This window comes from Ascaphus truei, chromosome 3 (genome assembly GCF_040206685.1).
Source record: "Ascaphus truei isolate aAscTru1 chromosome 3, aAscTru1.hap1, whole genome shotgun sequence".
NCBI lineage: Eukaryota > Metazoa > Chordata > Amphibia > Anura > Ascaphidae > Ascaphus > Ascaphus truei.
The window spans coordinates 7,928,408-7,953,007 of NC_134485.1; the positions used below are offsets into that span (position 1 = coordinate 7,928,408).

General features: G+C 46.5%; 1 protein-coding gene across 2 annotated transcripts in view; it reads right to left on the bottom strand.

The window, feature by feature from the left end:
* Nucleotides 1–1,566: 1,566 nt before the first annotated feature.
* Nucleotides 1,567–24,600, bottom strand: part of ILDR1 (immunoglobulin like domain containing receptor 1) — a 98,877-nt gene continuing 75,843 nt past the window's right edge. The window contains exons 4-8 of one of the 2 annotated variants that reach the window (XM_075593586.1): nt 15,527–15,646; nt 8,497–8,643; nt 6,224–6,355; nt 5,257–6,092; nt 1,567–2,021 (exon numbers count right to left, since the gene is read on the bottom strand). In XM_075593586.1, the coding sequence (XP_075449701.1) occupies nt 1,980–2,021; nt 5,257–6,092; nt 6,224–6,355; nt 8,497–8,643; nt 15,527–15,646 (1,277 nt within the window). In that variant the 3' untranslated portion in view covers nt 1,567–1,979. The remainder of the gene's footprint in view (nt 2,022–5,256; nt 6,093–6,223; nt 6,356–8,496; nt 8,644–15,526; nt 15,647–24,600) is intronic. The other variant, XM_075593587.1, reaches the window with a different exon arrangement.

A 24,600-nucleotide genomic window follows, 5' to 3' on the forward strand; every position in this document is an offset into this window, starting at 1 on the left:
CGGGGGCAGCAGTGCCAATGTACGGGGGCAGCAGTGCCAATGTACGGGGGCAGCAGTTCCAATGTACCGGGGCAGCAGTGCCAATGTGCTGGGGCAGCAGTGCCAATGTACGGGGGCAGCAGTGCCAATGTACGGGGGCAGCAGTGCCAATGTGCGGGGGCAGCAGTGCCAATGTGCTGGGGCAGCAGTGCCAATGTACGGGGGCAGCAGTGCCAATGTCATTTATTGTAGAAAGCACACGGATCATTTGTACAGCGGGACATGAAATGATAGACCAGGGCTGGCCAACTCCAGTCCCCCAGGGCCAACAACAGGTCAGGTTTTCAGGGTATCCCTGCTTCCGCACAGCTGGCTCAATCAGTGCCTCAGTCGTTGCTTAATAATTATATATGTCGCGTACATTCACTATTCTTTGCACCCTTTTTTGCACTATTTATTAGGGATTGTGTTTGCGCCTCAGTCTTTTTTGTGTTCGCCCCATCAAAGATGCCAGAACGCTGACATCGCAGCACGAGACGCGGAGGCGCTGGCGACTGTCGCCATGGGTACGAGAGAAACCAAAAAATAAAGTCTCCCGTCGTCATCGCAACATTAGTACAGCGTCAATATATTAGTGTGTGTGTGCGTGCGTGTCGCATAACTCCTCCCTACGCCTTCTTCTGATACACCCCAAATCCCCAGCGGACATGCACAGAGCAAAAATAGGAGCAAAGACATTGATTCATTTCTCGCTATGCACCATCCCGACTCTTGCGTTCTGCTCAAGGATGTCTTCTCTCTACCCCCTTTGTATCTAAAGCCCTCTCCCGCCTTAAACCTTTCTCACTGACTGCCCCACACCTCTGGAATGTCCTTCCCCTCAACATCTGACTAGCACCCTCTCTATCCACCTATAAGACCTGCCTCAAAACACACCTGCTTAAGGAAGCATATGGGTAGCACCATGGCTGATAATTAACACCTTATACATAAAGCTTGGCCCCCTGCAGACGCACTTACCAGAACGCCCTCCTACTGTCTCTGTACGTTCTCCCTACTTACCAATTAGATTGTAAGCTCTTCGGAGCAGGGACTCCTTTCCTAAATGTTACTTTTATGTCTGAAACACTTCTCCCCTTTATGTATTATTTGTTATTTATATGATTGTCACGTGTATTACTGCTGTGAAGCGCTATGTTCATTAATGGTGCTACTGTATATAAATAAAGACATAGATACATAGATACATAGATACATACATACATACATACATACATACATACATACATACATACATACATACATTGATGCAAAGCAATGCAATGTGAAAATGGTGCTCTTTGAAACCAGTTTTACTCCACAATGTAATTAGTACTGTATATAAGGCCCGATGTAATTAGTACTGTATATAAGGCCCATGTGTAATTAGTACTGTATATAAGGCCCCAATGTAATTAGTACTGTACATAAGGCCCAGGTGTAATTAGTACTATACATAAGGCCCCAATGTCATTAGTACTGTATATAAGGCCCCGATGTCAGAGTTGTGTCTTTACATTGGTTAAAAAATACAAGACGACGCATTGATGTGTCTAAATGTACCTAATTTATTTACATTACATGTACAGGAGGTTCGTTATTACAAAGTAAGGAATGGTAACCTTTTTCTGAGGCCTTCCCCAACATGACGTACTGTACAGTAAAGGCCAACTCAATTATAGTATTTACACGTGAACCAAAAGCTGATCAATGTACTGTATACCGACCGCGACTGCTGTTATTCCGTCTCTCAAATACAAAATATCTGCTAAAATTGCCGTGTGGTGTAGAAAAATATAAAAATCCTTCCTTTTCAGTCTTGTGCTTTTGCGTTCTTATTTTCCACGTGGAACAGCCTAGTCTCAGAAGTGGCCGGACCAATCCCAAGGTCAGAACAAACTATTGTGCCAGGCAAATACACATGAAAACAAGCCACGGTTTATTCCACGTAGTTTTGTGGGCTAAATGATCATGCTTCTTCCACTCCTGGAACTCGCCCGGTCCTGGGAAAAAATAAGCACGAGACACTAAATATCTGAGAAGATTTGCAACCACTGTACACATACATATTTAGTTACATATTTACGATAGTAGATGAAGTTGAAAAAAGACATATGTCCAGCTATTCAACGTGTGCTAAATTTAGATGACAGATACTTATCGTATATTTTTATTTACAGTATTTTGATCCAGAGGAAGGTAAATGAAGAACCCCAGTGACACATTATCCAAAGATGTCTCATAACTGGGAAAATACATTCCTTCCTGACTCCAAATAACAGCAATCAGATTACTCCCTGGATCAACATCCACATTATAAAGATGGGAGTTGTTATTGCATAGAACGAACCATGTAATACTTTACTATAGAAGCACAGACACATTAAAACCACATGTTAAAAAGAGAGAATGGGGATTCCCTGCCTGAAAGATCTGGCCACACAGAAACCGCGTGAAATGCATATGACAGCACATTGGCGGATCCATTTAGTAAGCGTGGCTGCAGTCCTGAATAGTTCCATGCTATTGAACGCTTACACGACTCCAGGGAGGGAGCTGGGAATATAGGGATGGAAAAGAAAGGACCAGACAAAAGGGTGCCGATAGTGAGAAAGGTTTCAGGGGTTAAATGAATAACAGAGGACCATATGACAAAGCCGACAGACTAGACCAAGAGTTCAGCAGTAGTGTAGTAGGACACCAAACATCTATTTAAGTAGAGGCAGAGAACTAGAGAGCCTGGAAGAGAGAGGAGGACGTTGTAACCAATGTATGCTTTTATAGGAATCCATCAGAATGATTTTAAAGGCGTAAGCCCGTCTCAAATCCACTTAGAGCCCAATAAATACATCATATCAAATAGTGACCAATTAGAAGCACGGTCATATACTTCTCCAATAAAAATCTCAATAGCAAATAACTTAAACAGCGCACTCAGTGACCCACTTCCTGCTCAATGGCGCAGAAGGGCTCTGTTATCTGCAACTGTCTGAGGTTGAACGACATCTGTGGTGGGGGCAGAGAGCAGGGTGACTGTGCAGACAGATACATGGAGAAGTGCTCGGCAGGAGAGGGGAGTGTATGGAAAGTAGCAAAGTGAACAGCGGACACTGGATATCAAACTGGGGTCATCTGCTCATAACACAGGCTACAAAATCGCTGCCATTAAAAGTGGCTACATGGGGTTCTACCCCCAATCCCAGCTCCACGTAGAGACCGTGTATCTAATGTGGCGTCTGCTGTATTTGGCCACTCTGTCTCTATCCCGTGGTCACGCGCTGTGATGTCAGTAATGCCCGAAGCTCGTTTCGCTCCTGAGAGCTTCGCCAGGGCTGGGCGGACCTTACGTTGTGCAGGTTTTTATAGCGTCTTACTTCCTTGGCACCCACTATGTTGTCTATGCTACTAGAGCCCTCCTTTTCTCAGCGTTGCTGTTTTTACAATCACTAATGCCTCAATCTCAATCTTGCTGAAACCTGCGTGTGTTAAGGAGCCCGATAATACAAAATTAAAACTTGTGTTGTTATCTAATGAACTTACTGGTAGGTCTTTGGTACAAAAAATAGTATAGATCAGAGTTAATCAAAAATATACCGGCTACTGCCTTTACTTTATATAGGTCCTGCTAGTAGTCTTCAAGTAAGTGTGTTGTTACAAAATATTGGCAATATTTGAAGTTACTGTCCCTTCTGTTTCTATCTCTCACACAATGATTCAGACCATTTCTCTCTTTACTCCTATTTCTATTTTTATTAGGTGTAGCCAATTGCTGGATCGGCTAATTATCAACTCTATATAGTTGGTATGGAAATCCTTTTAGGAAGTGTGGGATGGGACTCATTTAAATATACTTTGCATAACCATTAACATATCTCCCAGTCGGGTACCGTAGGTGTGCTCCTTTTCCAGCACAGGCGTCTCTCCCTAATTTATCTGGAGGAACGTTTGAGGGGATATATATTTACAAATCTGGTTTCTGCTAATAAAGATGCAAAGGTCATGGCCTCTCGCTCATTTTTTTAGTACCCAATCCGCAGACGAATTTTAGTGCAGGGGACAGATTTGGTCAGCGAATTTAAGGTTATATACGTGGCCGACGGAGGGAAGATATCACGCATTTTCGGGACCCTACAGGGAGATAAGCGAGACAGCTGGATAGCGGTGTGTATTAACCCTGGTCACATATAGAAGTCACGTGCTCACAGCGGTGTCGAGTGTGACAGGGGTGCCAGCATACAATAGCAGGTGCCCTTCCCGATTGTAGAAACTGCGTTAATGGCGTTAAATGATCTCGGTGTGATACTTTGGCTGAGCATATGTTGATATTCTGTAATACATGTGGGTCAAATGTAAGGGCAGCAAGGCGTCTAAATCTGCACTTGTACGACATAAATAACTCATGAGCAAAATGTATTACTTTACCCTTGATTAATGGCACATTGTGTTTTTGTAAAAGTGTATAATCTTTGGATACTTTATACTTCCTTCCCGGAGAGCATTTGTGACATGCTGTAAGTATGCAGTGACCTCTTGGCGTTTAAAGAATAAATTGCCTCAGGAGGTGAACGTTTGGAGAAATACTCGTTTAGAAGTTATGTAAGACAGAGACAACTCAAAAGAATGGGTTCAAAGCACCCCACTATTTGCACTCATTACCTAGATAATAAACAGATGCCCCTAATGCTATCTGTTTATTATCTAGGTAATGAGTGCAAATAGTGGGGTGCTTTGAACCCATTCTTTTACCTCCCTTGCACCTACCCTTTCACAACTAGGACAAATAAGATATAGGTGAGCAGTTATATTACCTTTTTTGATCGTTTAGGAGTTACAAATAAATTCAGCTAAAAAAAAATAATGTATCTGGATGCGTGATACTACTCCTCTATATACAGATCCACGCATAGCATAAAGTTACAAAACCGGGCAGTACCACAAAGCATTATAGTAGAAATCAGCGATAAAAAAAGTTAAACTACCATCCGGGGGACAGCTTCTCTAACCCATCTACCGTGTTTTGTTTTTATAGCAACGTTTAATAAAGGCTTTCAGTTCCTTGTAATTTCTGCAATTTTTGAGCACAAAGTTATAAAGCAGTTGTAGAAACGGGTATACGACGCTACCATCAATGGTTGCCAAGAACAACAAAAAAACGGTGATTAGGGTGGAAAATAAATGCAGATAGGACAAAATAAAAAAACGTTTGATGCAGGACATCAAATTAGCCTCTGAACTCACCGACTGTCTCCCTGTGCCCGCTCGTTGGGTTTGAACCTTTCCTGTAGTGACGTCAAGTGACTTGTAGCTGGGAGGCTTCTCCTCCGGGTAGTCGTAGGACTGCTGACGTCTTTCCATTCGACCTCTGCTGCGGTGGTTCTCATCTTCTGAGCTCCAGGAGTCGCGTCGATACGGTGGAGAGTTGCTCCTCCTGTGTCCCCGGGGCCTTGAAGAACGATCAGGACTACCTCTCCTCCCCGACCGTGGTTCTCCTCTGTCTGGTGACCTTCTGCTGTCTGGAGACCGCACTCTCTCAGAACGGTAGTTGGAACGACCACGGCGATCATCGTAACTGGATTCGTCGCTGTGGCCATCACGACCATATCTACGGGGTGGGGAGCGATCCCTCCTGGGACAGCTACTACTTTGTGCGTCTCTCCTGTACTCATTAGCTCTGTCACTGCGCAGTCTGTCTTGTGCCCTCCAATCATTCTCAGTAGAGTGTGTATCTTCCACTGTTCGGATCCTCCTCCTGTCTCTGTCACTCTCCAGGGGATCCCATGATCCCATATTGATGCGCTGATGGGAAGTGTTGCTGGTTCTCTGGGAGTTGACAATGTGCTCTATAATAGGAGGGAGCTGGATGACCCTACGTTCTACCTCTCGCACTCCGACATCACCGAGCGATGATAACATACTGGGATGGTGGCTACCACCACTGTAATGAGCCCCGGCTCGAAGAGGCTGTGCTGTGTTTAGGTTTTTGATCTCAGACTCCAAGAAATCAAGCACTTTGTTATTAGCAGTTGGGTAGAGCGATTGTCTGGCCATGGGTAGGCTGTTCTGCAATGAAAAATCTACAAAGAAAGGAAGGGGGGGGGGGGAGATCACAGAGGAATCAGAGAGAAAGGATAATGGGTGCTCATTTAATAACTATTTTATCTAATTAACTACTGTTGCCACCAACAGCCGAAAAGCTCAGTCTCACCTCTCTGGAGCAACGGGTTCAGGTGATAGGAAGAATTGTGAGAGTTTCTGTCATCCCCCGCATACATCGGCTTATCCATCATCCAAGGCATTTGTCCAGCTGTCTGTTTCATGTACCTGTGCCGGGCGAGGGCTGGAACATGAAAATAAATCCGTATGTAAACCCCCATGCATCGCTCGGAATCAAGATATTTCCATAGGAAGGTACAGTAGGTCCAAATGAAGTCCTGCATCTTAAGGACATGTCTCATATGTTCCTTGAAATAGAGTTACATTTTACACTATCCACAGAATACAAACCTCCCTCCAAATAAATTAGGGAGACTGGGTGGAAAATGAACGCACCTGAAGTACCCTGGGACATATGCTAATGGGTATGGTCACCAGGTCACTTTGTTATATTACTTTCTCTCGTCATCTGCTTTATTCACTTATGTGTCAGAAAACCTGTGTTTTATTTAGTGTCACCTGGCCTCAGTACATATTATTACTTTGTACTTTAAGTTCTTTCAAGGTTACAATCAACGAAATAGATAACCCTTGGAGATATGTTAGTAGACGTTACGGTGGTGCTAACCCAACAGATGTTTTAGCTCACACTGTTAGATCTGCTGTCTAGAAAATCAATGGTTGTGGGTTCTAGTCCTGTTGGGTCTGACAAGTATACTATTCCAGTCACTACAATAGGTGCCGTATGCTTATCCAGTCAGTATAGTTCTTATGGAAATCATTTTGGGAAGTGTGGGATGGGACTCATTTAAATCTACTTTGCATAGCCATTAGCATATCTCCCAGAGTACCTCAGGTGTGCTTGGAGATATGTTAGTAGACGTTACGGTGGTGCTAACCCAACAGCTGTTTTAGCTCACACTGTTAGATCTGCCGTCTAGAAAATCAATGGTTGTGGGTTCTAGTCCTGTTGGCTCTGACAAGTATACTATTCCAGTCACTACAATAGGTGCCGTATGCTTATCCAGTCAGTATAGTTCTTATGGAAATCATTTTGGGAAGTGTGGGATGGGACTCATTTAAATCTACTTTGCATAGCCATTAGCATATCTCCCAGAGTACCTCAGGTGTGCTCCTTTTTCAGCACAGGCGTCTCTCCCTAATTTATTTGGAGGGAGGTTTGAGGGGGATATATACAACTGGAGACACTACTGAAATGGAACTCCTCCGCCTCCCTGGGCGGAATGGATTTAATGGCAGATTTGGATTTATCCGCTCAGATCTTTTAGTACCCAGACAGATTTTTGGTGGGGAAATTGGATTTAGGTTTTAAATATCCAGGAAAATCCAGGAATGGGTTTCGGACCAGTCCGCCCATGTCTATTAGTGAGCCGCTGTATCTTTTTGTTTTCGTATAAGCAAAAGTCTACTGTGTTCTTGGCCTTTATATGAATGAAATAAAAATGTAGGCACATGGATGCTCCTTATGCGTAGACGTTTATGCATGAGCAACACAACAAGCTCTTCAGATGCTTCACAAATGGTGCCAACTAGAAGAAAATAGAAAATCAACCAGCATACTGTATCCCAAGTGCAGTGTCTGGCTTATTCTGCATCTACATAAATAATATATACAGAGAAAGGGACACTAGATGTACCGCGTATCAGAAACGTAAGAAAAAACAAACCACATTAATGCCGCATGAACGGATTAACAGAACGATGTATGTACACATACAGCATCAAAACAAGGGCCAGATCTACTAAACAATGCTACTCCATAAAATACCTTCGTGCATGACTTGGTAAGTACTGCACCGACACACTTTATTCGAGCAAATACCCGGTATGTACCTGGCAGATACCTGGAATGCGCCGCTCCTCACCTCTGACAAGCCCCGTTGCGTTTGCCTTCCCAGCCTGGGTTCATGCCTGGCTGACGGGCGGCTGATCTGTTAAATGATAATGACTAGGATTTAATAGGCTGCAATGCTTCGCGTGTCTACCAGATGGCATAAATTCATGAATTGTAATGCAGTGTATATATATATACTGTGCAGTATTGCAGCCAGCGGGAATTAAATGCTTCAATCCCTGCCTGAAAAATAACTCAATGTACTCGGGCAGAAAACAGTCACAAACCTCAATACACCCGGGTATACCCGAATTCGTGGGACTAGCCAAGCTCGAATAAAGTGTGTCGCCAGTGTATGGTCCGTTACAGGCATACCATGTGAAATGGGGGTATGGTGTCTTGCGATATTGAAGGCCTCTTATGGAGTGGCACTGCTTACGAAACATGGCCCGAAATGTCTTCATTGATACCTTCTTCTGGACAGCAGCATTTGGTCGGGCAGCACGGACACCGGACATAGCAGCAGCAGCAGTGGGGGCAGCACTGGCACCAACATATGCCCAACAGGAGGAAGAGGAGCAAAGCTCCCATAACGATGAACAGCACTGTAAGCCAATCTGTGGGGGGGACAGAGACACTGGTCATGTTCTCAGGGTGTCACACACATGTATGTCCTCACCAGCACTTAGAGATTCAGTCCCACAAGCAGGGCTAAGAGATCACAAACATTGGGCGGGCCGAATAAATAGGGATGCTTTGCAAATTCAGTGTCAACAGAAGTGAAACGCGTTGGGATTTAGCGATTTGTAGTCCTAACAAGCACACATAGAATATACTTTTTAGCTGTTAACCCTTTTTTTATTCCATTTGTGATGATACCGGGGATGTCTCTTGTAGACGGTCAGATTAAAATGGATGCACGGGTAAATCTGTCCATGTCCACCATAAAGGGGTGTGGATTTCTCCATTCACAGGCAGTGCCAGTCTCCTTAATAGTACAGGACACTCACAGGCAGTGCCAGTCTCCTTAATAGTACAGGACACTCACAGGCAGCGCCAGTCTCCTTAATAGTACAGGACACTCACAGGCAGCGCCAGTCTCCTTAATAGTACAGGACACTCACAGGCAGCGCCAGTCTCCTTAATAGTACAGGACACTCACAGGCAGTGCCAGTCTCCTTAATAGTACAGGACACTCACAGGCAGTGCCAGTCTCAATAATAGTACAGGACACTCACAGGCAGTGCCAGTCTCGTTAATAGTACAGGACACTCACAGGCAGCGCCAGTCTCCTTAATAGTACAGGACACTCACAGGCAGTGCCAGTCTCCTTAATAGTACAGGACACTCACAGGCAGCGCCAGTCTCCTTAATAGTACAGGCCACTCACAGGCAGTGCCAGTCTCCTTAATAGTACAGGACACTCACAGGCAGCGCCAGTCTCCTTAATAGTACAGGACACTCACAGGCAGTGCCAGTCTCATTAATAGTACAGGACACTCACAGGCAGAGCCAGTCTCATTAATAGTACAGGACACTCACAGGCAGTGCCAGTCTCAATAATAGTACAGGACACTCACAGGCAGCGCCAGTCTCATTAATAGTACAGGACACTCACAGGCAGTGCCAGTCTCATTAATAGTACAGGACACTCACAGGCAGTGCCAGTCTCATTAATAGTACAGGACACTCACAGGCAGAGCCAGTCTCATTAATAGTACAGGACACTCACAGGCAGTGCCAGTCTCATTAATAGTACAGGACACTCACAGGCAGTGCCAGTCTCCTTAATAGTACAGGACACTCACAGGCAGAGCCAGTCTCATTAATAGTACAGGACACTCACAGGCAGTGCCAGTCTCCTTAATAGTACAGGACACTCACAGGCAGAGCCAGTCTCATTAATAGTACAGGACACTCACAGGCAGTGCCAGTCTCGTTAATAGTACAGGACACTCACAGGCAGAGCCAGTCTCATTAATAGTACAGGACACTCACAGGCAGCGCCAGTCTCGTTAATAGTACAGGACACTCACAGGCAGTGCCAGTCTCATTAATAGTACAGGACACTCACAGGCAGTGCCAGTCTCGTTAATAGTACAGGACACTCACAGGCAGTGCCAGTCTCATTAATAGTACAGGACACTCACAGGCAGTGCCAGTCTCATTAATAGTACAGGACACTCACAGGCAGTGCCAGTCTCATTAATAGTACAGGACACTCACAGGCAGAGCCAGTCTCATTAATAGTACAGGACACTCACAGGCAGTGCCAGTCTCGTTAATAGTACAGGACACTCACAGGCAGCGCCAGTCTCGTTAATAGTACAGGACACTCACAGGCAGTGCCAGTCTCATTAATAGTACAGGACACTCACAGGCAGAGCCAGTCTCATTAATAGTACAGGACACTCACAGGCAGTGCCAGTCTCATTAATAGTACAGGACACTCACAGGCAGTGCCAGTCTCATTAATAGTACAGGACACTCACAGGCAGTGCCAGTCTCCTTAATAGTACAGGACACTCACAGGCAGTGCCAGTCTCATTAATAGTACAGGACACTCACAGGCAGTGCCAGTCTCAATAATAGTACAGGACACTCACAGGCAGAGCCAGTCTCGTTAATAGTACAGGACACTCACAGGCAGAGCCAGTCTCAATAATAGTACAGGACACTCACAGGCAGTGCCAGTCTCATTAATAGTACAGGACACTCACAGGCAGTGCCAGTCTCGTTAATAGTACAGGACACTCACAGGCAGCGCCAGTCTCCTTAATAGTACAGGACACTCACAGGCAGTGCCAGTCTCCTTAATAGTACAGGACACTCACAGGCAGCGCCAGTCTCCTTAATAGTACAGGCCACTCACAGGCAGTGCCAGTCTCCTTAATAGTACAGGACACTCACAGGCAGCGCCAGTCTCCTTAATAGTACAGGACACTCACAGGCAGTGCCAGTCTCATTAATAGTACAGGACACTCACAGGCAGAGCCAGTCTCATTAATAGTACAGGACACTCACAGGCAGTGCCAGTCTCAATAACAGTACAGGACACTCACAGGCAGCGCCAGTCTCATTAATAGTACAGGACACTCACAGGCAGTGCCAGTCTCATTAATAGTACAGGACACTCACAGGCAGTGCCAGTCTCATTAATAGTACAGGACACTCACAGGCAGAGCCAGTCTCATTAATAGTACAGGACACTCACAGGCAGTGCCAGTCTCATTAATAGTACAGGACACTCACAGGCAGTGCCAGTCTCCTTAATAGTACAGGACACTCACAGGCAGAGCCAGTCTCATTAATAGTACAGGACACTCACAGGCAGTGCCAGTCTCCTTAATAGTACAGGACACTCACAGGCAGAGCCAGTCTCATTAATAGTACAGGACACTCACAGGCAGTGCCAGTCTCGTTAATAGTACAGGACACTCACAGGCAGAGCCAGTCTCATTAATAGTACAGGACACTCACAGGCAGCGCCAGTCTCGTTAATAGTACAGGACACTCACAGGCAGAGCCAGTCTCGTTCATAGTACAGGACACTCACAGGCAGCGCCAGTCTCCTTAATAGTACAGGACACTCACAGGCAGTGCCAGTCTCCTTAATAGTACAGGACACTCACAGGCAGTGCCAGACTCCTTAATAGTACAGGACACTCACAGGCCACTCACAGGCAGTGCCAGTCTCATTAATAGTACAGGACACTCACAGGCAGTGCCAGTCTCCTTAATAGTACAGGACACTCACAGGCAGAGCCAGTCTCATTAATAGTACAGGACACTCACAGGCAGTGCCAGTCTCGTTAATAGTACAGGACACTCACAGGCAGAGCCAGTCTCAATAATAGTACAGGACACTCACAGGCAGAGCCAGTCTCCTTAATAGTACAGGACACTCACAGGCAGAGCCAGTCTCAATAATAGTACAGGACACTCACAGGCAGCGCCAGTCTCCTTAATAGTACAGGACACTCACAGGCAGAGCCAGTCTCAATAATAGTACAGGACACTCACAGGCAGCGCCAGTCTCCTTAATAGTACAGGACACTCACAGGCAGTGCCAGTCTCATTAATAGTACAGGACACTCACAGGCAGCGCCAGTCTCGTTAATAGTACAGGACACTCACAGGCAGCGCCAGTCTCAATAATAGTACAGGACACTCACAGGCAGTGCCAGTCTCATTAATAGTACAGGACACTCACAGGCAGTGCCAGTCTCATTAATAGTACAGGACACTCACAGGCAGTGCCAGTCTCCTTAATAGTACAGGACACTCACAGGCAGTGCCAGTCTCATTAATAGTACAGGACACTCACAGGCAGCGCCAGTCTCGTTAATAGTACAGGACACTCACAGGCAGTGCCAGTCTCCTTAATAGTACAGGACACTCACAGGCAGTGCCAGTCTCCTTAATAGTACAGGACACTCACAGGCAGTGCCAGTCTCATTAATAGTACAGGACACTCACAGGCAGTGCCAGTCTCATTAATAGTACAGGACACTCACAGGCAGTGCCAGTCTCCTTAATAGTACAGGACACTCACAGGCAGTGCCAGTCTCGTTAATAGTACAGGACACTCACAGGCAGCGCCAGTCTCGTTAATAGTACAGGACACTCACAGGCAGCGCCAGTCTCGTTAATAGTACAGGACACTCACAGGCAGCGCCAGTCTCATTAATAGTACAGGACACTCACAGGCAGAGCCAGTCTCATTAATAGTACAGGACACTCACAGGCAGAGCCAGTCTCATTAATAGTACAGGACACTCACAGGCAGCGCCAGTCTCGTTAATAGTACAGGACACTCACAGGCAGTGCCAGTCTCCTTAAAAGTACAGGACACTCACAGGCAGTGCCAGTCTCGTTAATAGTACAGGACACTCACAGGCAGCGCCAGTCTCGTTAATAGTACAGGACACTCACAGGCAGTGCCAGTCTCGTTAATAGTACAGGACACTCACAGGCAGTGCCAGTCTCAATAATAGTACAGGACACTCACAGGCAGTGCCAGTCTCCTTAATAGTACAGGACACTCACAGGCAGCGCCAGTCTCGTTAATAGTACAGGACACTCACAGGCAGTGCCAGTCTCGTTAATAGTACAGGACACTCACAGGCAGTGCCAGTCTCCTTAATAGTACAGGACACTCACAGGCAGAGCCAGTCTCATTAATAGTACAGGACACTCACAGGCAGAGCCAGTCTCATTAATAGTACAGGACACTCACAGGCAGCGCCAGTCTCGTTAATAGTACAGGACACTCACAGGCAGCGCCAGTCTCCTTAATAGTACAGGACACTCACAGGCAGTGCCAGTCTCAATAATAGTACAGGACACTCACAGGCAGTGCCAGTCTCAATAATAGTACAGGACACTCACAGGCAGTGCCAGTCTCCTTAATAGTACAGGACACTCACAGGCAGTGCCAGTCTCGTTAATAGTACAGGACACTCACAGGCAGCGCCAGTCTCGTTAATAGTACAGGACACTCACAGGCAGTGCCAGTCTCGTTAATAGTACAGGACACTCACAGGCAGTGCCAGTCTCAATAATAGTACAGGACACTCACAGGCAGTGCCAGTCTCCTTAATAGTACAGGACACTCACAGGCAGCGCCAGTCTCGTTAATAGTACAGGACACTCACAGGCAGTGCCAGTCTCGTTAATAGTACAGGACACTCACAGGCAGTGCCAGTCTCAATAATAGTACAGGACACTCACAGGCAGCGCCAGTCTCCTTAATAGTACAGGACACTCACAGGCAGTGCCAGTCTCATTAATAGTACAGGACACTCACAGGCAGTGCCAGTCTCATTAATAGTACAGGACACTCACAGGCAGTGCCAGTCTCATTAATAGTACAGGACACTCACAGGCAGAGCCAGTCTCCTTAATAGTACAGGACACTCACAGGCCACTCACAGGCAGTGCCAGTCTCATTAATAGTACAGGACACTCACAGGCAGCGCCAGTCTCCTTAATAGTACAGGACACTCACAGGCAGTGCCAGTCTCCTTAATAGTACAGGACACTCACAGGCAGCGCCAGTCTCCTTAATAGTACAGGACACTCACAGGCAGTGCCAGTCTCCTTAATAGTACAGGACACTCACAGGCAGTGCCAGTCTCCTTAATAGTACAGGACACTCACAGGCAGCGCCAGTCTCATTAATAGTACAGGACACTCACAGGCAGCGCCAGTCTCGTTAATAGTACAGGACACTCACAGGCAGCGCCAGTCTCGTTAATAGTACAGGACACTCACAGGCAGTGCCAGTCTCATTAATAGTACAGGACACTCACAGGCAGTGCCAGTCTCGTTAATAGTACAGGACACTCACAGGCAGTGCCAGTCTCGTTAATAGTACAGGACACTCACAGGCAGTGCCAGTCTCAATAATAGTACAGGACACTCACAGGCAGTGCCAGTCTCATTAATAGTACAGGACACTCACAGGCAGTGCCAGTCTCGTTAATAGTACAGGACACTCACAGGCAGTGCCAGTCTCAATAATAGTACAGGACACTCACAGGCAGTGCCAGTCTCATTAATAGTACAGGACACTCACAGGCAGTGCCAGTCTCATTAATAGTACAGGACACTCACAGGCAGAGCCAGTCTCCTTAATAGTACAGGACACTCAAAGGCAGCGCCAGTCTCCTTAATAGTACAGGACACTCACAGGCAGTGCCAGTCTCATTAATAGTACAGGACACTCACAGGCAGTGCCAGTCTCATTAATAGTACAGGACACTCACAGGCAGAGCCAGTCTCCTTAATAGTACAGGACACTCACAGGCAGTGCCAGTCTCGTTAATAGTACAGGACACTCACAGGCAGTGCCAGTCTCCTTAATAGTACAGGACACTCACAGGTCTGCTATTTGCCACCAGGCACTTCACTAAAAGGCAGGGTCACTGGTCTACTCCCATCCAGAGCGAGGGTTCAAATTTGTACCAGATAAAAAAACAGCACCGTTTAGTGCAGGGGTGGGCAACTCCAGCCTTCATGGGCCACCAACAGGTCAGGTTTGCCAGATATCTCTGCTTCAGCACAGGTGTGCAGTGGAAGACTGAGCCACAGATTGACCCACCTGTGCTGAAGCAGGGATATCCTGAAAACCTGACCTGTTGAAGGCCCTTGAGAAGTGGAGTTGCCCACAACTGATCTACAGTAGTAGATGGCAAATGCGTTATACACAGTGACAACGTTACTGAATTCCAATATCGCAACGTTAACACCGCCGTCTACGGACTACCCCAGAAATAATTGTGATCACTGTGAAAAAGCCGGGGCTGGAATGATATATGCTGCGCAAACCTGTAAACGCTGACTGGTATCAACACAAATATATGAATTGCCGTTAAACTTTAGCACGTGTGATATCGGAGGAAATAACAGTGCAACTTGAGCGCGGGAAAGCTCATTGGAAAGTCTCGGCAGCGCGGGCTCAGACGCCGCGATTCCCCGTGTAGGCGTTCCACTTACGCAGCACGATGAGCTTGACCTCTTTATCGGGGTCACCGGAGGTGTCTCCCTGAGCTTCCACTGCGCAGTAATAGACGCCGTGATCCCACCACATCACTTCGCTGATGACCAGGTCGGCCTCTGGGGAGAAGAAATGCACACGGTCAGCACCAGGACTTCCCGACTTTCAAGGGTCACGGCTTCCATCCTAAATAAGTGGTCTGGGTGTGGATGCCGGTGTGTGAAGCACTGTATGCTGGGTGATAATGGTATAATGGTGAAAGGCAGTGGTGCAGCCCTGTCTAAGACGTGATTGTGCTCTATATATCTATATCTATAAGTCTCAAATAATGTTTGTGTGTGTTTGTCTTCCCCCTGTGTCATTGGCCACGGCGCACGCCCCACCACCCCCCCTCACCCCACCCCTCACATTGCAAGGACCATCTCACTTGCAGTTGGAACCTAAGGAGAACAACCCTTACACGCGCACCACACGTGCATATATAGGGGGCGGAGGGGGGGGGGTATGTGTCAAACTGTCCTGCACGTGATTTTTTTGCGCTAATAGATCTGGCGCCTTTTCTTTGCTCCGTCTCTGCGCTGGCTTTGCAGCCGGGAGACTTTCATTCCTATTAAGTCGGTATCTTTTGCTTTACGTATTAATACTGAACGTAATAAATCTATAGGAGGCAGGTTTATTATTCTAACAATTCTGTCTCGAGAGCCTCGCTACAACCACAAATAAGGACGCGGTTTGCCTTATTAATACAACTGACCGTTTAGCAATGACTGAAATCTGGTTTCTAGATAAATAGTTGCATGGTATTATTAATCCCCGATGTTTCCATGGTTACAAAGAATAAGAGAAGCATTTAAATGTTTTAATCTATTAATTGCTTTGACCCAGAACATCCAGGGGTATAAACAGTTCCTTTTGTAATTAGGCAGGTGGACAAAGGGGGGAGGGGGGGTGTTGTCCTGTAAAATTGTGTGGACCACGAAAAAGAGGCCCCCTGACTCCTATGTGACCCTGCCTTCTATAAGAAAATTAAACAAGATCCAACCAATGAATATACCAAACTCCTGAAACAACTCCTGGAGGATGCATTGGCTAACTTGGTCATATCTGCAACAGAGTTTGATTTTCTTTACTCGGAATCCCCAAAAGTTCCAATATTTTATCATTTGCCAAAAACACATAAATCTGTCACGAACCCGCCCGGAAGACCTATAATTTTGGGGCATACAATCTCTAACTGCGAACCTCTCCCAACACGTGGACTTTTTTTCTGCAGGTGTATGTAGGGAAACTTCCCTCGTATTTGAAAGATTCTTCCTCAGTATTAAATGTCTTTTCAGATTTTCAGTGGAAAAAAATCCTATAGATGGCTTACTTGCGATGTTCAAGCGTTATATACGCACATTCCACATCTGAAGGGGTTAGAAGAGGCTCAGTCCTTTTTAGAAGGAGATCCCTGCTACATTCACTAAATAGTGAAATTATCCTAAAGTCAATAACATTCACATTGACGCACAATTATTTCTTGTTCCTCTCCGAGTTCTTCCTCCAGGTTTGCGGAACAGCAATGGGGACGTGCTTTGCCCCAAGTTTCGCAAACCTGTATATGTTGGAATAGGAGTCTAAGAACATTTGGAATGATAACCCTTTTAATAAAAATATTATTGCCTGGCGTCACTTTATAGACGATATCTTATGCGACTGGGAGGGCGACACACAATCGGTTGAGGATTTCATCCTGTACATAATGACAGGAAATTAATCTTTACACACACACACTTCAGACGCTAAAATGGTTAACTTCCTAGATCTCAAATTGATGGCCTCTGAGAATGGAGAAGTGATAACTGAGACATTATTTAAGGAGGTTGACTCGAATAACTTGCTACAGGCCTCTAGTAACCATAAACCAACGTGGATCAATAACATCCCGAGGGGCCAGTTTATGATGATAAAAAGAAATTGCAGTCAGAAAGAAGACTTCGAAAGACAGGCTGAGAAGTTACTTCTCAGATTTGTAGAAAGGGGCTATCCTATAAATAAACTGAATCATGATTTGGATTTAGTTAGAAATATGGACAGAACCCTTATGCTGAAACCGAAATTGAAAAAGAAGGAATTCGAAACTAGGGATAAAGTGGATGTGGCTTTTATTACCAACTTTAAACAGAAAAATAGAAGAGATCATCAAAAAACACTGGGGGATCCTGTGCAATGATCCTATTCTGGGTGGACACATTGTAGATACCCCTAAATGTATTTACAGGAAAGCACAAAACAACAAGAATTCACTTGCTTTAGTGATATAGGAAATCATTTACACCAAAGCGAAACAGACTTCAGTTAAAAAAGAAACCTCTAGGAAATTTTGCATGCGGCAAATGCTCAGTATGCGAACATCTACATCAAAAATCTTTTAAGTCCAATATTACCAATAAGGTGTTTGCTATTTCAGATTTCATCTACTGCAATTCCACACATGTATTCCACCTAATTGAATGTTCCTGTGGCTCACAGTATGTGGGCTGCACAAAAAGGTGTCTAAAAGTCCGAATTCAGGAACACATTAGGGATATCAGAAATGGTTATGAGAAGCACCGTTTGTCTCGTCACTTCGCTGCGTAGCATTAGGCCTTGGACATTGTAAAAAATACGGTGCAGAGCCGCGCTGAACCAGCACACTTACCTCCTGCTCCTGGTGTGTGCGTGTGGCTTTAGCGGGCGCGTGCGGGCGCGTGCTGAATTGCAGCTGATATATTAATTTAAGTTTTCGCGCTTACAGGAGCGGAGGGGCGGTCACGTGACCGCAAACAGCCAATGGGAATGAGGAACAAGCCCGCCTCGCCCCCAAAGCGCGCTCGCTGCCTCGCCTGACAGGACGCAAAAAAGCACCAGCTGCAGCAGGCGAGGCCGAGCAGGAGCGCGGCCCGAGGCACCATGCCCGCGGCCTAAGGCTGAGTCCCAGCTGGCGCTGAGCGCCGGGTGTCCTGCTTGTACGCGCACGTGGGGGAGGGGGCGGCATTGCGGGTAGTTGATCGCGCGGGTAAGTATAGTTTTTTTGTTTACCAAAGCGCCGATCCCGGGTGAGCGTAATTGCCCGTGCACCAGCGCCGCGCACACCTCGTGAGCGGGGACATATATATCTCTATATGTAAGTTCCCGCCGCAAGCGCCGCCCGCTCAGCGCTAGCGGGGACTTAGCCTAACAAGGACCCTTCCTCCCTAATGTTTATTAAAGGTATTAAAATTGTCCCCCGTAGTAGAAGAGGATGGGACAGAATTAAAGACCTTTCAGTACAGGAAACTTTTTGGATCCATAAAATGGAAACCCTTTCCCCGAAGGGATTAAATGAAGACATAGATGTCTGGTCTTTGTTCTAAATTGGTTTCTACCTTTTTTTGTAATAGATAAAATAAGTAACTCCTTCCTCTCATATTGGTTGCTATTTTTATCTTCATTCTCTGCATCTCGGCTAAGAACACATTAGGAATATCAGAAATGGTTATGAGAAGCAGTTTGTCCGATCACTTCGCTGCGTATCATAACAAGGACCCTTCCTCCCTAATGTTTAAAGGTATTAAAATTGTCCCCCGTAGTAGAAGAGGAGGGGACAGAATTAAGGACCTTTCAGTACATGATCTTTTTGGATATATTACTCTTTAATATATGTGTACAGGAGACTTGCTACATTAAGTGGAGTTATGTTTATTAGATCTTGTGTATCTAATTTTATTTTCTCTTTGCAGCACGGTATATTGTGTATATTTATATTGTTCCTATATTTTGAATAAATATCTGTTTTTAGCTTTAATTTATGAACTTATGACCTCTGCTGTGCTATTCACTGCTCCCCTTGGTTGGCTAAATCGATTTATTGTTTGACCTATCACAGGCGACTAGTGGGTATTTAATCTTAATGCTTGCTTAGTTGTAATAATCCCTGAGGAAGTAGCATGCTAGTTACGAAACGCGTAGGATTTTAAGCATGGTCTTTTACTTGACTTTGACCTCTGGAGCCCTAACATATGCCAATGCACTGTGTGCTGGGTAAGGAATCATTTCCCAGTATCCATCGTCACTTAGTGACGCGCATACAGTGACGTCATCTTCCAGTGCCAGTACCATCGGCGCACGACCCAAGCGCGGAGGCTCCCTGATTCATGTCCCGACGCAGCCGTGTGTATACTGCATTACCAGGATCTCTCTCCTCTCTGATGTGAAGGAGCTGTGTCTGCTGGTCGGAACAGAAGTGGGGGGATCCGTTCGGCATCACCACGGAAGTGCTTTAAAAGGACTTTTAACCACACTTTGCTCCGCTATTCAGGACACGGTGACCGGGACTAATATTCTTACTAAGAGGAACTCCTGCAAAACCATACGAGGTGCTATTTACCTGCAGGAGGGTGATATCTTCCCGGCTGTTACTTGAAGGTGACTGAGACATCCCACGCTTCTATCTACACGTGGGCCCACTGTGTGGTAACTCATGTATTGTAACATGATATGCTTTTATCTGATGTACGCAGATTTATTACCCCTTTCTACACAATATATATATAATTAATAATACTACACTATGAGCGTTGTGCGCTGTTTTCTTGTCTTTTTTTTCCTTCTGGGGTTCATACCCCACATATCTCTTTAGCAGTGCAGCGCCTCCATCTGCCGTGGACTCCAGGAACTGAAGGTATATCGCAAAGCAGGAACGGGTTTATTACTACTCTCTGCAGTAACAGTTACTCGGCAGTCTTCTGCCAGATACAGTCTCTTTAGATCAGCTCTCAGTGGAGATGGTCCCTGGACCGCCACTACAGGCCAAGGGCACCCGCAGGAATCCTAGCTCTTCCCCACCTCCCTAGCGGAGGCAGAGGTATGGTCCACACTCACTCTCCCCCATGGGGAAGAGGAATAGTGTAGGCCCAATATGTAGCCTCTCCAATGTGTGACCTGCCTTCCTCAAAAGGGAAGGAACAACCTGCTAACTTTAGGGCGGTCCTGCCGTTATGTACAGCCAGAAGGTGGGCACCCCGTTGTCACAGCTACAACAGGATGTACCACCCTCGGCTGTCACTCAAGTGCAGTACCAAAGGTGAAGAGAAAACCCCATACCAACTACCTGCAACCTGATAGTACCAGGGTTTATTGCCAGCCCATTGGGCATAATAGTAGTCGGGGATGACTGCTACAATTATAAAGTAAGCCCACGATTTACTGGAAATGGCAAACAAATCACAATCTGTAATACTCTATGTTTGCCACTAGGTGCCACTGGAATGACATGCAAGCTTTATTGTGTACAATTCCTCTTGGGTGAGGCAACAGAACCAGTTTAACCAGTCCCCATGAAATTACACCTTTATTTTTAGGCACACAATTCTGCAGTTTGTTTTCAAATTTCTGCTGGAATTTATTTCAGCAAAAAGTTCAAAGGGATTTTTTTTAACCAAAATCACTGAATTATGGAACTGGAGGAATTCACAGATTATTTTTTTTGAAGCCGATTAATCTTGAAAATGGTCTGGGGTTTCATTCATTCAAAGCAAGATTCATACTGTACCTACAATGACTTATGTGTGGATCCCGCTGTCATTATAAATATGCTACACATGAAAAAAATAAAACAAATTATGTCATTAGTATGGGGACGGAAATAATGCAAATTTGTAGGGGGGACATATTTAAAAGCCCCAAATAAAACAAAAACACACATGGACAGACACATTGCCGTCTTAGGCCTCGTTCAGGGTGCAGGCTTCGGAGGGAGGCGTGCTGCCGTGCGAGCTGCCGTGGGACACAAAGTATTCAAATTGAATACTGGTTGTCAGGGTAGCAGCTGCCCTGTCTCCGAAGCCCGGAGTTGACGCTGGCTACAGTTTCAATAAACAACCCAAGTCGTTTTTTGAAGCTGCAGCAGCGTCACTGGGACCTCGGCAGCCAATGAAATCATTCTTGAGAATGATTTCAAGACTGCAACTTGGATCCCTAACCTCACGTCTGTAGCCCCACCCCCTCCCCGCCTCCTGAAACAGTCTGCTGGGGATGAACACACATCGCCCAGCAGACTGCCGCCCGCCCTCGCAAACGATGCCCACATCCACCGGGCTGCCCACACACATACGCCGGGGCTGCCCACGTCCGCCGGGGCTGCTCACGTCCGCCAGGGCTGCCCACATACGCCGGGGCTGCCCACGTCCGCCGGGGCTGCCCACATCCACCGGGGCTGCCCACATCCACCGGGCTGCCCACACACATACGCCGGGGCTGCCCTAGTCCGCCGGGGCTGCTCACGTCCGCCGGGGCTGCCCACGTCCGCCGGGGCTGCCCACGTCCGCCGGGGCTGCCCACGTCCGCCGGGGCTGCCCACGTCCGCCGGGGCTGCCCACGTTCGCCGGAGCTGCCCACGCCCGCCGGGGCTGCCCGCATCCGCCGGGGCTGCCCGCATCCGCCGGGGCTGCCCGCATCCGCCGGGGCTGCCAACATCCGCCGGGCCTGCCCACACACATGCGCCAGGCTGCCCACATCCGCCGGGGCTGCCCGCATCCGCCGGGGCTGCCCGCATCCGCCGGGGCTTCCCGCATCCGCCGGGGCTGCCCGCATCCGCCGGGGCTGCCCACACCCGCCGGGGCTGCCCACACCCGCCGGGGCTGCCCACACCCGCCGGGACTGCCCACACCCGCCGGGGCTGCCCACATTCACCGGGGCTGCCCACACCCACCTATACAAGGATTCTCAAACCTGCAGGACCGAGCTTCATTGCATCCTTGGAACTGTAGCTGTTAACCTTCAATGCACATGTATAATTCAGGAAGTGTTTCCCTAGAAGGGGAGAACTGGGGCTCAAGGGAATAGGATACACCGAAAATAGAAGAAAACTGTATATATAATAATGATCCTTCAATAGCAGATACAGCTCAACCCCCTTATAACGCTGTGCTTGGGGTCCAAAGAATCACATCGCGTTATAAGCGGATCGCGTTTATTTATTATTATTTATTTATTTATAAAATATTTTACCAGGAAGTAATACATTGAGAGTTACCTCTCGTTTTCAGGTATGTCCTGGGCACAGAGTAAAACAAATAATACATGGTTACAAGTACAGTTACATAAATGAACAGGGTATACATTATATACAAGACATTGCATGCACAGTTAAAGAAAATATATATTATGGGCGTATGAAACAGTTACAGACCAGATTAAAATGTGAGACAGCCTTAGATTTGAAAGAACTTAAACTGGTGCTGGATGTGAGAGTCTCTGGTAGGTTGTTCCAGTTTTGGGGTGCATGGTATGAGAAGGAGGAATGGCCGGATACTTTGTTGAGCCTTGGGACCATGAATAGTCTTTTGGAGTCTGATCTCAGGTGATAAGTGCTGCATGTGGAAATAATGTACAATTGTATGCATTGTACAATAAAGTATTTAAGCTACCAATAATCGTGTTGTAAAGTATTCCTAACTACGAAAATTGGGAGCCGCGCCTGCATCGCGTTATAAGCGGATTCGCGTTGTAACGGATCGCGTTATAACAGGGTTGAGCTGTATAATAATCTTGAGAGATCTGACCCTCTAAGCAAGTGTGAGAGAAACACTTTGATGAAGCTCTCCCGAGCGAAACATGTCCGCGTGATCTACCATTTGTGAAACAAATGGTTTTCAGTTCGCCCTCCATTGCTGGCTGATTTTTGTGGTGTGGCGCTCCTTTGCTTCCTGGCACATTTTTCTCTTCCACATGTATAATTCCACCAGCACCCAATACGCAGAACTGCTATCGAGAAGGGTCCTTCAGTGTTTGTTACGGCCTTTTAGAAGGTAGCAGAGGTGAACCATATTCAACAAGGTGTGGCAGGCACCAGAGAGTTGAACTGTAAACACAGGGCCAGTACCACTATACAATGAAGCATACAGATGTAACCCAGCTCTTTCACCCGTGGGTTTGCGGTGTTCTTGCTTCCCTGGTGGCAAGTATGGCTAGCCTCACTCCAGGGGACAGGAGTCTGGCTGCGTCAGTATTGCAGTTGGGAGGGAGGTGATAAGGCAATTAAGTCACTTAACATTTTTTTTAAATTATTATTTTAAACCAAATGTGAGTGTTTTAATCACCTCGCTGTTTCAATCAACGTGACAGCAGGTTTTAATCTCCTCATTATTTTCAGAGTCTGTATAAAATACAGCTCAAATAAGACGTGTGACATAGCAAAGTTAGTACTGTACTACTCGGGTCAAACAGATTTTTAGTTCTTGTGCATTCCAGTGGTTACTATAGTTATATCGTAGGTAAATAGATTAGTACTTGTATAAGAAGTATATTCCTTTTGTCAAGACATTACATCCCCTCTGTATCCTCCTCACATCCTACACTTCTTCCCAACTCTCCTCCTGCCTTCTACTCTTTTTCTGCTGTCAACAGAGGAGGATGTGTCGTTGCTGATCTCTTCTCCCTCTACCACTTGCCCTCTTGACCCTATTCCCTCCCATCTCCTCAAACCTCTTGCCCCTACTCTAATTCCTACACTCACACAAATTTGAATCTCCCTCCCACCTCTGGTCCCGTTTCCTCCTCCTTCAAACATGCAACACCATTACTCAAAAACAGCAACCTTGACCATACTTGTCTCTATCCTTCTGTCTCCCTCTTGCCTCTAAACTCCTTGAACGTCTTGTATTCTCTCGCTTACTCCATTTTCTCACCACCTAGTCTCTCCTAGATCCTCAATCTCGCTTCCGCACTGCTCACTCCACTGAAACAGCCCTCACTAAAATAACTAAATGACCTTCATGCTGCCAAAGAAAAAGATCATTACACTTTGCTCAGATTACTCGACCTCTCTGCAGCCTTTGTTACTGTGGACCACCCTCTTCTCCTTCACATTCTCCATACCCTTTGCATCTGTAACAGAGTTCTGTCCTGGATCTCCTCTTACCTCTCCCATCGTACTTTCAGTTTCCCGTTTGCCAACATCTCCTCCTCCTCTATCGATCTCTCTGTGGGGGTTCCCCAGGGCTCTGTCCTGGGACCTCTTCTCTTTACACATTCTCTCTAGGTGACTATCACATTTATTGGGTTCAAATAT